At 35.4% G+C, this 14,522-nt stretch overlaps 1 protein-coding gene across 9 annotated transcripts in view; it reads left to right on the top strand.

Moving 5' to 3' along the window:
- The window catches only part of NCKAP1 (NCK associated protein 1), a 75,221-nt gene that overhangs the window by 10,865 nt on the left and 49,834 nt on the right, over nt 1-14,522 (top strand). For 8 of the 9 annotated variants that reach the window (XM_070731895.1, XM_070731894.1, XM_070731890.1 and 5 more), the window contains exon 2: nt 7,793-7,903. In XM_070731895.1, coding sequence (XP_070587996.1) covers nt 7,793-7,903 — 111 coding nt within the window. Of the gene's footprint in view, nt 1-7,792; nt 7,904-14,522 lie in introns of those variants that run through there. The other variant, XM_070731896.1, reaches the window with a different exon arrangement.

Here is a 14,522-nt window from a genome sequence, read left to right as displayed (position 1 = left end):
ATATGGATTACTTTACAGCTCCTAAATGATGCTTGAACCAAAAATAAAAGTTTGACAATCTGCTTTTTTTCCTTAGTAAAGGAATAACATCTTATTTATTTTATTATATATTTATTGTATTTGTATGCTGCCCCTCTCTCAGTACTCAGGGTGGCAAGTAGTTAAATCACTCCCAAGAACTTCAAAACCTGAGTGAATATCTTCCATTTCCATCTCAATTACTTTTGATTAATAACTTCACGTAGGCATCTGTTACAAAATGGATGTAATGCAAAAATATGCACATTATTCAAATGAAATAATTATATAAAGTCACAGAATGATGTCTGATGGTACTACATAAGTGATGTCAAGATGTCGACATCTTTTGCTGCTCTCTGCAGTCACCTCTAGAACTTCAAGCAGTTCAGCCAAAATTATAAAACCCAGTTTTCCACCATTATGATGTTTGCATCCAGATTAACAGAACCATGGTGTATTTCAGTGATGGAGAACCTATGGCAAGGGTGCCACAGGTGCCACACGGAGCCATATCTGCCGGCACACGAGCTGTTGCTTTAATTCAGCTCCAATGCGTATGTACGCATCAGCCACCTGATTTTTTGCTCACATGGAGGCTCTGGGAGGGCATTTTCAGCTTACAGGGGGCCTTTGGGAGGGGAAGCCTCTGAAGCCTGGGGAGGGTGAAAAATGGGCCTACTGGGCCCACCAGAAGTTGGGAAATAGGTTGTTTATGGCCACCAGGGGGTGGCAGGGGAGGCAGTTTTCACCCTCTCCAGGAATTGAATTATGGGTGCGGGCACTCACGCAGCGGGATAGTGTGTGTGTGTGCATGCACTTTTGACACCTGAGCAAAAAAAGGTTCACCATCACTGGTGTATTCAATCCAGTTTTCTGATTTGCACAACACAAATAGGCCCAAACTCAAATAGCCAACCATACTTTAGTTGAGATAGTTGTGTTCACCAGCTGTTGAATTAAAAAAAGTAAGACATTATAAACAGCTGGGCTTGGTACAATTCACCTTCTGCCAATTTTCCTTTGCAGAAATGCTAATTGCAATTTTGTATCTAGATTTTATACAGAGTACTCATCACTATGGTAACTGTAGAACTACTGATTAAAGCCCCTGTTTCTCATTGGTTTGGGCTGATCGGATCTGGTAGAGCAGAATGGATGAGATTCTGAACAGTGCAGGCAGCTATTATTCATTCTGTTGCAAGTCCTTTATTCAGGAAAATATCTGCATATGAAAGGATCCTTGTAGTTTTCCAGGGATCTTTTTTTCCATATACTGTATCATCTTTTGCCATGACAGTCTTCTTTCCATTTATCAGGAATTAAACAAGGGTTCAAAGTGCATCCTATCTAATTTATGTTTACATTGTTATTATAATCACAGAGAAATAACAAAACCAGGAAACCATCTATTAAGGATGTTTCCAAAATGCAATCCCTGTGATCCCTCTGTACGTTTCTGATAAAGCCAAAATCTAAAACCAGGATTTGTTCTGGGCTTCCGGCTTTTTAGGAGGGTAAAAGTCATAGATTTGACTTTTAGTGTAAAACAAGAGACTTGCTTAGACTTTCTAGTAGTCTAGAGAAGGAAAGTAAAACCACAATTCTTGCTTCTAATGATATTTAAGCTGATTTTTTTGTTTTGTAGGATTGCACAAGCAATATGTGGTATTGTGGTTAGATGAATTGGCTGTTTTAAACAGAAAAGCAGAAGCTAAAGCTATCAGTGGTAACAGTTGGTGGATCCCCACTAAAGTTAAGCATTTTGAAACCAAATTATTTTTTTGCTGGAAACTTCTCTGATAAAATTTGAAAAATTACTACAGTAGTATTTCCATGGTTAACATCTGCATTCTTTTTCTCTCCCCCCTTCTCTTATTTTTTATACAAGTCACCTAATTAACTCAAAAGCAGCTAAATCCTCAGGTGGTTTTTAAAAAAAAACAAAAAAACTAGTGCCCACTCTATGCTTGCCTATTTTCTGGGACAATATAAGAGCTGAAGAAGCAATCTTTCTTTTCTCTTAGCACTCTATTAAAAGCAGAATAATATTTTTAGTTAAAAATGAATAACTAATTTTCGTCAATGGTAGGAAACAGGATAACCAATAGTCAGATTGTTCCCCAAAATTGTCATCTGAGACCAAAGGATGGCAATGCATAGGGCCAGTTTCTATATTCCCTGACATCTCAGTCACAACTGTTACGTGGCTTTTACTGAGCATTCAAGAACCAGGCAAAACTAGTTGTATTAGACCTTCATTTGAGAAAAAAAAAGATAGCACAAATACATACAAATGTTGTTTAAAAGTTGACAATAGCTAAGAGTGGGAAGGGGCAGTAAATGTTGGTGATCGAGATTAAGATCAGCATCCTCCACTTCTGGCTTAGAATATTTGATAAATTATTGGAGTTAATTGAAAGAACTTTAGTAATTCAGTAGTACTAGGTAGAAGAGGAAAGTTGTTCTTGTTTTTGCATTAACTTTATCTGAAAGATGAGCAGTGCTGTGGTTGCTTTTAGATGATTAATTCAGGACTCATATGTCATAGTTTATGAAACTATAGGCCCGGGATGGCGAACCTATGGCATACGTGCCACAGGTGGCACGCGAAGCCATATCTGAAGGCACACAAGGCTTCGCCCCATGTCAGTTCCACTGCACATGTGCACACTGGACAGCTGATTTTGGAGGGTGGGGGAAGCCATTTTTGCCCTCCCCAGGCTTCAGGAAAGCCCGTGGAGCCTGTGGATGGCGAAAAACAGGCCCAACAGGTATACCAGAAGTCTGGAGACTCCAGTGAAGCCTTTGCGCATGCGTGGCGGGGTAGCAGAGGGGGTTGTATGTGCATCTGTGGGGGGAAGACATTACATTATTGGTTGGTGTGGGCACATGCACACACTTTTGGTACCTGAGCAAAGAAAGGTTCGCTATCACTGCTATAGGTGTATATTTTACATTTTCATCTCTGATACCTTAAGAATGCTTTTAACTTGTATGAAGTTCTGAAGAACATCTGAACCAGGGCAATCAGGCTTTCCTGATTTGTTAATTGATATTGAATTTCCCACTTCTGAATAACATTCCAACTGGTATATTAGCAGACAAAGTATGATTCTATAACTTATATTTTAAATATCATGCATAGTAATAAATTATAAATGTGGTTTGTTTTTTGTATAAGGATGTTGTTTGAACCCACTATTATAGCTTAGTATTGTGGGTGAACCTGATCATACTATGTAAGAAATAATGTTTTAAAAGTCTGGTTTAGGATTATATACAGCAGGGGTGGGCAATTAATTTTTGCCATAGGGCCGCATGAGAAATTGGATGGTTTTAGAGGGCCGGACTAATATAATTAACTCAGTTCTACCCAATACTGTATATTATTGGGTAGAACTAAGTTAATTATATTATAATTATAAATTATAATTATATATTATATTATATATTATTATATATTATGTATATAATTATATATTATATATTATATCTTGAACACGAGGTTCTTATCTAGAAAAGTTGGACCGACCTCCGCGGGCCAGTCACAGACAGCGGGCGGGCCGCACCTGGCCCAGGTCTGATGTACAGTGTACACAAAACCAACCTTTTGTTCCATTCAGTCCATAATTTTAAGAACTTTTATTTCAGCAATTTTGCTAACTGTTGCTGAGTTTTTAAGTTATAACAATCAGATGGGAAACATAGAATTACTAGTGTGACTTATTTTGCAACTGATATTGTCTAGTCTAGTGCACTTTCTATAGTTGAATTAAAATAGGAAGTTGGCATTACATAGTACATCAGTGATGAAGAACCTTTTTTTGCTCGGGTGCCGCAGGTGGACATGCAATAGTGGGCGCATATGCACCCACACTCATAATGTAATGCTCAGTTAACTTAGGAAAAGTTGGTGAACAATAGCTATGGACTGATGATGCAGTTTCCTCTGAAATATATTAAGCTCAGTTGCCTTTTAGACTCAAAACAGTGTCTGAGGCTTTAAAAGTTATACAGTATTTGCGAAACGGCTGTTTGTACCAGTCTGTATGCTTGGGATGCAGATAGTGTGAAATCTTTATTAGGAGGCACTCCTGTGGTTTTCATGTTCCAGCACTCTTGCCTGATTGTATGCACTAAAGAAACACAATAATTGTTAACCCTACAGGGTGAAACATGCAGGCTTCAGAACAGTAATGGTTCAAACTTTACTAGAAAAGGCAATTTGCCTTTGTAATAAAGATTGTTTTAAAATGCTATTTCCTGAGTTAATTAAAATGCTTCTTTGCATGATATATGAACAATGTTTTCATGGCATAACACTAGACCCTTAGGTGTCCTATGGCCCTTGTTTTCTAAACGACAAGCTTTTTCTACAAATAATTTTTGTTGTTAGCCTACCAAGGGATACTCAAGATGTACTGGGAGCTGAATAAGTCAAGCTTCTTGGTTCTGATTTTTTTTAACCACAACAGAACCACATGCCTTACCACAGACGTATTTTTAAACATTTTTCTCAACAACTGCCCTGAATTACAGAAGAGGTTTGCACACTCTGGGAGGAAGTCAGCAGTTTAAACAGAGGTATTGTAGCTAGAAATACAGTTTTATGAAGTGTAGCTGAATTATTTCAGAACCTTTTTTCTGTTATTTAATCCTGCAATTAGAAAAACTTTTTAAAAATCCAAATTGATTTTGAAATTCAAAGTCCGCAACTGGGTTATACTGGGTTATACATGTATCTTGATCATGTTAATCAAAAATGCCACAATGGACTTCAAAAGTGCAATCTTTTGAATCTTCATGAATTATTAATCAACCAAGTTAAAGTTTTGGAGAATTTGAAAAATTACACTTTTTGTACAAATTTGTTCAGTCATAACAGGTACATGTTTTGGATTTAAATTCTAAACTTCTCAATCTTCCTAAACTGAAATTCAATCCAAGAATAACAATATCAATAAAAGAAAGATCAATAATAGATTAATCCAATTTAAACAGAACTAATTACAAGACATTCTTTACATTATGAACAAACTCTGCAAAATTGTACATTTTTAACAGTTTTTAATTTGTTAGTTTTTATCCTGTCTTCCTTAGTTCATGTTAGTTTTAAAATTTAGGAATATTTAATTAAAATCAGTGCATTACACATGTTGCTTATAATTATGCATATTTTTGGCAGAAGATATTTCTTAATTGATATTTCTCAAATAAGCTTTACTTTACCTTAATTTCATCAGTTTGAACATTTTGCTGGTTTAAAATATTAAATAGAAGGAGAGACTAAAAGATTTAGTGATCTGCAATAAGATTACTTATTTCTTCTCTGGAATGTGTTATTTAAATTATGTGAAATAGTGAAAAGTAATTTGCAAGATAGAATATATTACTCTTACTAATTCAGCAGATTATCAATGTCTGAATGAAGGCATTTCATTTATGCATGAATATGACAGATGTTGTCTATAGAGAGAGTTGAATTATTTAGGGTCTCCCTATCAGTGATTGTTTAGGAATTAGACTAGTCTTCTTTTGGTCTCCTTCAGATACATTGTTCCCACCAAAATTCCCATCCAGAAAATGTTGAAAATTGTGTTAAATTAAAAAGTTGTGTTCATTTTTTTTAAAATGAAACTTTGATATAAAATTATTGGTAGTTTTAAATTTACAACTACAGTATTTGTTTATTGATTGCTAAAGTTACAATGGCACTGAAAAAGGTGACTTATGACCAATCTCCACATAACTGTTGCAGCATTGCAATAGTCACATGATCAAACTTTAGATGTTTGGTAATTGGTATTATTTATGACAGTTGCACTAACTTGGAGTCATGCGATCACCATGTGTAACCTTCCTAGCCAGCTTCCAAAAAGCAGAATCAATGGCATAGCCCAGATTTGCTTAACAACTGGATGATTTTACTTTACAACTGCAATGATTTGCTGAACCACTTTGGGGAAAAGGTAGTAAAAATGGGACACAGTTCATTTAACCATTGTCTTGCCTAGCAACAGAAATTTTGGACTCGATTGTTGTTGTAAGTCGAGAACTACTTGTAGTTGATTTTAAAACAAGTAGCATTTTTCTTCTGTATATGAAAAGGGCATTGGAAAAATTTACCTGATATTAAATATCTTACGACAAATTATATTCAATAAACATTATAAATCTGCTATAATGACTGGGATTTCCCCTCCCCCCAAGTTCTTGGCTCTTTATTTCTATTACAGGTATGTAAAATTTTCACTAAGAGTTCTTCCTGAAAGTTTCTTAATAAACTATCAAGAATGGTACTTTGGGATATGATCTGAGACATGTTTATATTGAAAATTCCAATTTGCATCTTATAAATAACCTATATGTAAATGGAGATAGTTAAATGTTGACTTTGAGTAGCAATATTTTGCTTTAACTCTGTTAATAGTTTTAGTATGCATTCCTGAACGTGATGTTTATGGGAATTTTTTTTAAAAAAATCCTTTTGTTTATGTGTAATCTTCTCTTTTTGTTGTTGTTTCGTTACAATGCTTCCCCAGCAAGGACAAGTATGGAAGGTTTGCAAAGCTTTTTCACCTTCCCTCTGCCCGCTTTCAGATCAGCCTCATATTTCCATGATTTTTCTCTCTCTATTATTCACAACTGTAAATAATAATACTTTGCCATCCTGGCTTTTCACTATATTGTATAGAAATGTGCAGCATGTTACAATTTGCATGAGACAGATTACATGAGAATTTTATGTTGAAGAAAAGGCATTGGCGCCAAATTAGAATTACTGCACAATTTTCTTCAGAATAGCTATTTTGAATTTGCTAATTGTACTTTGGGCATAGTTTTACTATGTACCACTTCTTCCTGATTGACTTCATTTTAAACTAGAACCTTGTATTTTTAAGAAAAGGTTTACCTTTAGCAGTGAAGGAATTAACTGCATTACACAAAATCCCATAAGAACCCATTAAAACATTATGTTAACAAATTTGAGATTAGAAGTTTAGATAAAATTAAGGCTACCCACATTAACATATAATTCTTTAGGCTGGAAGCAAGTTATTAGTAATAGTCAAATTGAGAACTGTTCCTACCGCTCACCATACTGATATTCAGTATATTTCAGAGTAGTAGGACAGGATCACCAGCCCAATCGAGAATGTTATTTTTATGATAGAAATAATTATGTGGGGCTTGTGGTGTGTTTGTAGGTCAGAACATAATGAATGTGGCTGCAGGTGCAAAACTTGTGCCTAAAGGTAACCTTGATAAACACAGTTTAAATAGGTCTACTTTATTAAGACTTTTGCTTTAATTTACCTTTGAATGCACAGTAGCATTGTTTGTTCAAATTGTAGACAGACCAATGCTAACTCTTAAGCTGCTTGTTTCTTTTATTTAGGTGAGACATAAAAATAAGCCCATGATTATTATTTTTTGCCAGTTGTTTAGCTTCACTAATTCAGGGTGACAATTATAAATTACTTCACTCTCTGATAAAAGAAAATATCGGTTTCTTTTAAGATTGCTTTTTCTGTTCACTACTGTCCTGCATTAACAGCTTTGAAATGTCCACACATTTCTTTCTCAAGTAGGAGAACATTTCTGTACTGTGTCTCATTGCATTGTCCAGCTGTGACAATTCTCATTCATTTTTTTCCACTTCACTACAAAGCCAAAGAGATATTTCTATTTCTTGATTGCAGATTATTTATAATAAATTCTTGTTGAAAAGAGTATATCTTTAGTTTCTTGTTTTTATTTTCTTCCATAGGCTTGCGGAGACCCAAAAGCTAAACCTTCATATCTTGTTGATAAAAATCTGGAATCAGCTGTTAAATTCATAGTCAGAAAATTTCCAGCTGTAGAGACACGCAACAATAATGTAAGTAATGAAACATTCCATAAATAATTGAATTTCTTAAATCAATTCTGTTAATACAACTACTAGGGATTTATTGATGTTTCCATAATATTAGTTATGATACAGGTTGTGGTGACTATGTTAGATGAAAAACTGACATTAAATAGTTGTAACTTTGTTAAGAACATAATAGAGGAAGCATTCTGTGTTACTATGTTCTAAAACTTTTATATTTGGTTAGGATCTTATCTAATTTAGGATATGACCATACTAAGCAGTTACAATAGCTTTTAAGAACAGAATTTCAGTGGACATTTTTTAGTGTGTTAGGGTTTATTGTGGGTATGTTTGAGATGTTACAAACTCAATAGAGAATTAGGAAGTATTTTGAAAAAAATGTAGCTAGATATATTAGCAGATACAGTACTTCTTAAGCACTGCACAACCATCACTCTTTTAAATTAACTGTAGAGGAAAACTTAATGAAATAAATATATTTGTAAGAAAGTTTCACATGGGCTCCTGCCTCTTGATTAAACTAATCATTCCATCATAACCTGGGGTAGAAAGTGAGCCATGACACTTTCTGAAAATTCTTTTTTATATAACTTTATTGATTTTAAGTTAAAATATAAGCAGAAAAAAGATCTGAAAACAAAAATGTCAGAATAGAAAAAGTGAAAGTGCAAAAAAGAAAAGGAAAATAGAAAAGGCTTTCCAACTTTTTTCATACAGATACAAGTGAAATATGCCAAACTCTTAATCTAAAATTAACAATTGTCTACATTATTTCTATAATCCCATGTAATTATAATCAAGTCCCGAAAGTGATTTTCAAGAAGAAATAATATCTGTCAGTCTTTGTTTTCATCAAAACTGTCAATTTCACCATCTCTTGCCATTTCACCACTTCATCATCCATTAATCCATTGACTTTCTGAAAATGTGTGATTTGTTTTGATAGCAGAGCATCTTCAAAGATACTGAATAGGGACTGGGGGGTAGGATATGTGTTATGTTTTTATATGTTTTACAGTTTTATAAACCATTCTGTAGCGATGTTCAAAGGTAGGTTAAAAATATAGTAAATAAATAAAATAGAATCATCTCCCACAATGATACCATATTTCTAATATCCCAGCTCTCAATTTGGGTAATTACACAAAATTAAAGTATTTCTCTTCTTTTGGTATTGTGAACAGGATGGAATAAAATACAGTACCCTCAAATGATGCCTTTTACAATTCTCTTCTGTACCTTTAGATTTATTTCAATTAATTCATTGGTGTTATTGCTACATTATCAAATATTGTTCAATAAAATAGGTGTATCTTGCTTTAAAGATATTTATAATCTTGACTGAATGCTGATAGAAATATAGAAAGCTCTCCACTGGTTAATTTTTTATTTCTTTATAATGGAAAATTGGGAGGAAGATGGTCTTACTTATCTGTTTTTCTTCTCAGAAGTGGAAAGGGGAGGCAGGTAATGGGCTTGCATGATTTCTGCATGGAACAGCTTGCACGACTGCTTGAAATTTCCTATTTCTAATGCAGTTATTAAGTTCAGTAACTTTATTCTTTTTTATAGTCCCACTTGGCAATATTAATATATTTATGCATCTAAAACTTTATTTCAGATGTATTTTATATTTGTTATAAGTTGCATCCAGACAATTATGTTTAGAGAAGGCCCATTGGAAATCAGTAAGGCTTATTAGTTATGTAAAATTAAGATCCTGTAGATTTCTATAGATTACTTTAAGAATGATGAGCTCTTATTCAATATTTCAAATAAGTAGTTTTGCAAGCCACAGCAATATCTGTAACTTTAAATTGCAATCACTTTAGCATGAACTCTATGTATACTTTCACAGTGGAAAGCATCATCAATCCATGAAAAGATTAATTACATAATGGAATTACCCAATGTGTTTAGAAGAGCCCAAACTCAGATATAATTTGTCTGAGGATTTACACTTTCCTTCAAAACTCATTCAGAACATTTTTCTAATTTTTTATGTCTCATTGCAAACCACTGGTGGTCTGGTCTCCATATGACATAGACGCAAAGCAATTCACTTGTAGTTGGAGATCATGCGGCTGAAATTAGATAACAAAATATCTGGATTTGTCCTGTACAACTTTAAGCAGGATGGGGGTAGGTTCTTGCCATTGGGATCATCTTGTGATTGCATGGGTCTCCTGTGGTCCTGAGAAGATCAGAATTTGGGATGTGACCTGATTGCTCAAAGGCTGACCACTTCTGCACTGAATATTGATTCCCAAGGCCTGGGAAAATAATCCTTTTCTTCTGTAACATCATTGGAAACTGTATGGATCTTGGTGGCTGGAAATTTCATTTCAGAGAAGATACCATATTAGATAAACCTTGGTCTGTATGTCCTCCTAGATGTCATTTCTAATCAAGCGGATCCGAAGTATATGAACCCTGCCAAATCTGCACTGGTTTTGAGTTTCGGAATGCAACCCCACTCAAGAGTTAAGATAGAAAAATTCCAGATAAAGGGAGAGAAAGGCACAGTTTTAGATTGGATTTTCCTCTTGTCATATTTCTTTTTGCAATAAAAGAGGAAGTTAGATATCAGAACTAGGTTTTTACCATGTTTCCCCAAAAATAAGACCCGGTCTTATATATTTTTTGAAACCTGAAATAAGTGCTTGGCCTTATTGCCATGCACTCAAAAGCCTGATTGCAGAATATGTGTATATATTTTTGTTTTACATTTTAGTATTCTTTAAAGCTAATTTTAAGGTGGTGCTAGACAGGTTCTACCTGCTTAATATTGTGCTTCAGACAAAAATGTTGCAACAAGACCAAAATCTCAAGAGTCAGCAAAAGTTGTCAAAACTGGATTTGCATTGCATATAATGCACTGAGAATAACAGTTGGATGCAGTGATTAAGTAAAGTTCTTATACCAAAGAAGTTTTTAAAAAATTGGAACTAATCAGGTTTGGGTTTGGTGTGTTGTTATTTTCCCCTATCCCTGTAATTTTTAGAATGAGATTAAACTAATTTTAAATTGTTCACTTATTTTGTATTACAGGTACATTAATTGTGTGTTAATGAAATTCAATGCTATGGCTGGAATAGAACAGATTCCTTTTTTTAAAAAGTCCCAAGTATATAAACATTTAGTATTCTTATCTTGAATGCACAAAAATATGTCATAAGATAAATATTAGATATTATTAGATAGAATTTCTGTTCCTTTTTGGAATTCAAATGAAAAAATAATGACAAAAGGGAATGTCATTATAATGTATTATTTCTATTAGGTTGGGATAAATTGCTATCTGCTTATCCTTCAGTTGGCACTAAACAATGCCAGTATATCATGTCTCTGTTGCCACTGTTCTGAGATCCCATCAAATGAGGGGATCCTGGTTTGTTAGTCTGCCTTTGTTGTTAACCGCTTTCAGCAAGTCTATGGTCAGCAGGGAGAAGCTGGTTTCTGAACAGATTTGTCTGCTCTTTTTTCCACACACCAATCAGATATCTCTTCAAGATTAAAAAAAATGTGAAATAAAGCATAAACATCAGATGAGGATGACCCCAGAGAGCAGGAAAGCAAGACACTCTCACAATTGGGCAAGCATATACAGAAGATCTGAATCTGGAACAATTGAAACTGTGAGACTAAAATCGTGTGGCCAATCTTTTATTTCAAGAGGAGTGAAAACTGGAAAATGAACAAACGAAAGCACTTTTGAGATATCATTTTATCTTCTGGATAGTGCATGAGGGAAATTACAGCTGCTATATGTAAATCATAAGAGAATGGTTTACACAGAGCATCTGTAATTTCCCTCATGACACTCTGCCAGATTATTATTGAAGTGAATTTTCACTCCACCCACCCCTCTCCAAAACGAAATAGCAGAAATGTTGTTTTAGAGTAGTGTTAAAACAGAATTGTACAGATTTGCCTCTTCTTTGCTAAATAAAGTAGTGGAGATCTGTTTTTCCTGTCTATACTTTCAGACAGCCTGGAGAAGGCTCTTTCAAGTTAGAAAAGAGACAGGACATAAATGAAGAGAATCCAGGAGCCATAGTGCTAATAGGGAGAGCACTTGCTGGAAGAGAAATTATCCCAGCCAACTATGGGTAGTGATGAAGTCTGGAAATAAATTTCTGATCACACCCATTACAAGCCACTTGATTTGGCCTCTAAGAGAATAGATGATAAAGCATTCTAGATTTTACAAGGTGCACAGTGGTTAGAGTGCAGTACTGCAGGCTACTTCTACTGCCTACCGGCTCCCTGCAATTTAGAGAGTGATGTAAAGCACTGTAAAGTGGTATAAAAGTCTAAGTGTTGTTATTGCTATTAGGACATGTTGGCTTAAAGAGCATATTCCACTTATATACAGGTAATCCTTGATTTACAACCATTTGTTTAATGGTTGTTCGAAGTTGCAATTGCACTGAAAAGAAGTGATTAATGACCAGTTTTCACCATTATGACTATTGCATCATCCCCATGACTATTGCATCATCCCCATGATCAAAATTCAGATGTTTGGAAACCTGTATGTCCCAGGATTAAGTGATCACCATTTGTATCTTTCCCAGCCAACTTCCAAGCAAGTAAAATCATTTGAGAAATCCAGATTTGCTAAACAACTTGTTAAGCATTCACTTAATAACTTTAGTTATTCATTTAACAACTATGGCAAAAAAGGCTGTAAAATGAGACATGTAAAATATTCACCTTGTTTAGCAGTAGAATTTTTCAGCTCAATTGCGGTTGTAAGTTAAGGACTACCTACGTAACAACTTAAAGGTGTTATAGTCATGGGCCTGGGTAGGTGAATAGTATCATGTGATCAAAATGGAGGTTTGAAATTGTCAGAGTACAAGGGTGGGTTGGAAAACTGTAAATGGGAAGAGGAATTGTACAGCATCTTCCAAAATATCAACTTTGAAGAACAGAACTAGAACTGGAATGTGAAATAATACAAGATCCAAAGCCAACCTTTTAAAGAATTTTGGAGCACCGAACACCATGCATATTCCTCTTTGATCGTACAGTCAAAATGAATTTGTTGGTGATGACCAGAACTTTTATCTTCTGAATATATTTTTCCCCCTTGACTCTCCCGTAGAGTCTCCAAGTAGCGCTAAGAAGTCTGATTTGTAGATACGATTGGGGGAAAACTACATTCTATTTCTTAGTCATGAATTTTTTCTTGCACATGTTTTCTGCAAAGTTTATCATAGAACAGTTTTAATTGGTACAGTCTGCCATTATTATAATCAGAAATGTAGGGTTTAATTGGTTTGTCAGTTTTTACATTCCAACTTTTTACCCAAGTTGCCTCCCTTCCAATGAATTAAACATTATAATTGAGGAGTCTAAAAAAATTTTTCACTTCATAGTGCGTCTCCCCCTGTATTATTACTGGGGGAGATGGTGGTTGGATGTGAAGTCTTATATTGGACCCAATTACTAGCTTAAGCAAACTGCAGTGAAATACAGGGTGGATTTTCCCTAGAATTCTAGGTAATGCCACTTGCACAGTGACTGGATTTATCACTTTTACTATTGGGAAAGGGTCAAAAAATGTGGGTCCTAGCTTTTTGCTAGGCATTCTCAATCAAATGTATTTGGTTGACAAAAAGACTTTGTTCCTCACTTTAAAAGGAGATTGGAGCAACCGGTGTTTCTCGGCTTGCTACTTGTAGGCTTCTGCCATTTCAACAAGCATCTTGGTGTTTTTTAGCTTTTCCACCTATTCTATTAGGGAAGTCAAGGAAGGAGATTCTGTACGTAACTCAGGCATAGGAACAAAATCTTGGCCACTGGTGACCTGGAAAGGGGTTAGTCCCATACTGCTATGGACAGCGTTGTTATATGCCACTTCTACAAAACGGAACAATTTCATCCAGTCATCCTGTTGGTAGTCCACATGGCATCTGAGGTACTGTTCCACTATAGTGTTAACCTTTTCTGCTGCTCTATTGGTGCTAGGATGAAAAGCTGAGCTAAATCCTTGTGTGGACCCAATAGTCCGAAAGAACTCCCTCCAAAACTTTGCAGTGAACTGTACTCCCCGATCAGAGATGACTCCTTGGGACTCCATGTAGTCTGTAAATGTGTTTAAGGAATAACTTAGCTAGATGTTTAGCAGATGGCAATCCGGAACAGGCAATAAAGTGAGCTTGTTTAGAGAACAAATGGATAATTCCTCTCTGAAATCCATCACTATCTCTTCCCAGAGTTTGCTGGGGTCAGCGACTTGTTGCAACAGTCTGGCTCATTTACCTGGTCTGTGTTTCCGAGTGGCACAAATGGCACAATTCCTTACATAGTCTTCCACTTCTGCTTTTATTCTTGGTCACCAGAACTATCTTTGAGCGAGGTGCAGCATTTTTAGGAACCCAAAACGTCCTCCTAATTTGGAGTCGTGGCTTTGCTGGATTATCTTTAGTCGGAGACTGACAGGCACATATAACTTGGTCCCTTTCCAAGCCAGTCATTCCTTCAGAGTTAGGATTTTCTTGTAGTTATTGAGCCAGGGGTCATTAGGCAAGACTGCTTTCAATTTGTCCCCCCACTGTCTTTGGCTCTGCAGGTTGGGCCTCCTGGATTGGCCTCTAGTGAGGACCAGAGC

The sequence above is a fragment of the Erythrolamprus reginae genome, chromosome 1 (genome assembly GCF_031021105.1).
Source record: "Erythrolamprus reginae isolate rEryReg1 chromosome 1, rEryReg1.hap1, whole genome shotgun sequence".
NCBI classification, from domain to species: domain Eukaryota; kingdom Metazoa; phylum Chordata; class Lepidosauria; order Squamata; family Dipsadidae; genus Erythrolamprus; species Erythrolamprus reginae.
Note: the sequence above shows the minus strand (reverse complement) of the source record. Positions and strands in the feature narration are given on the sequence as shown.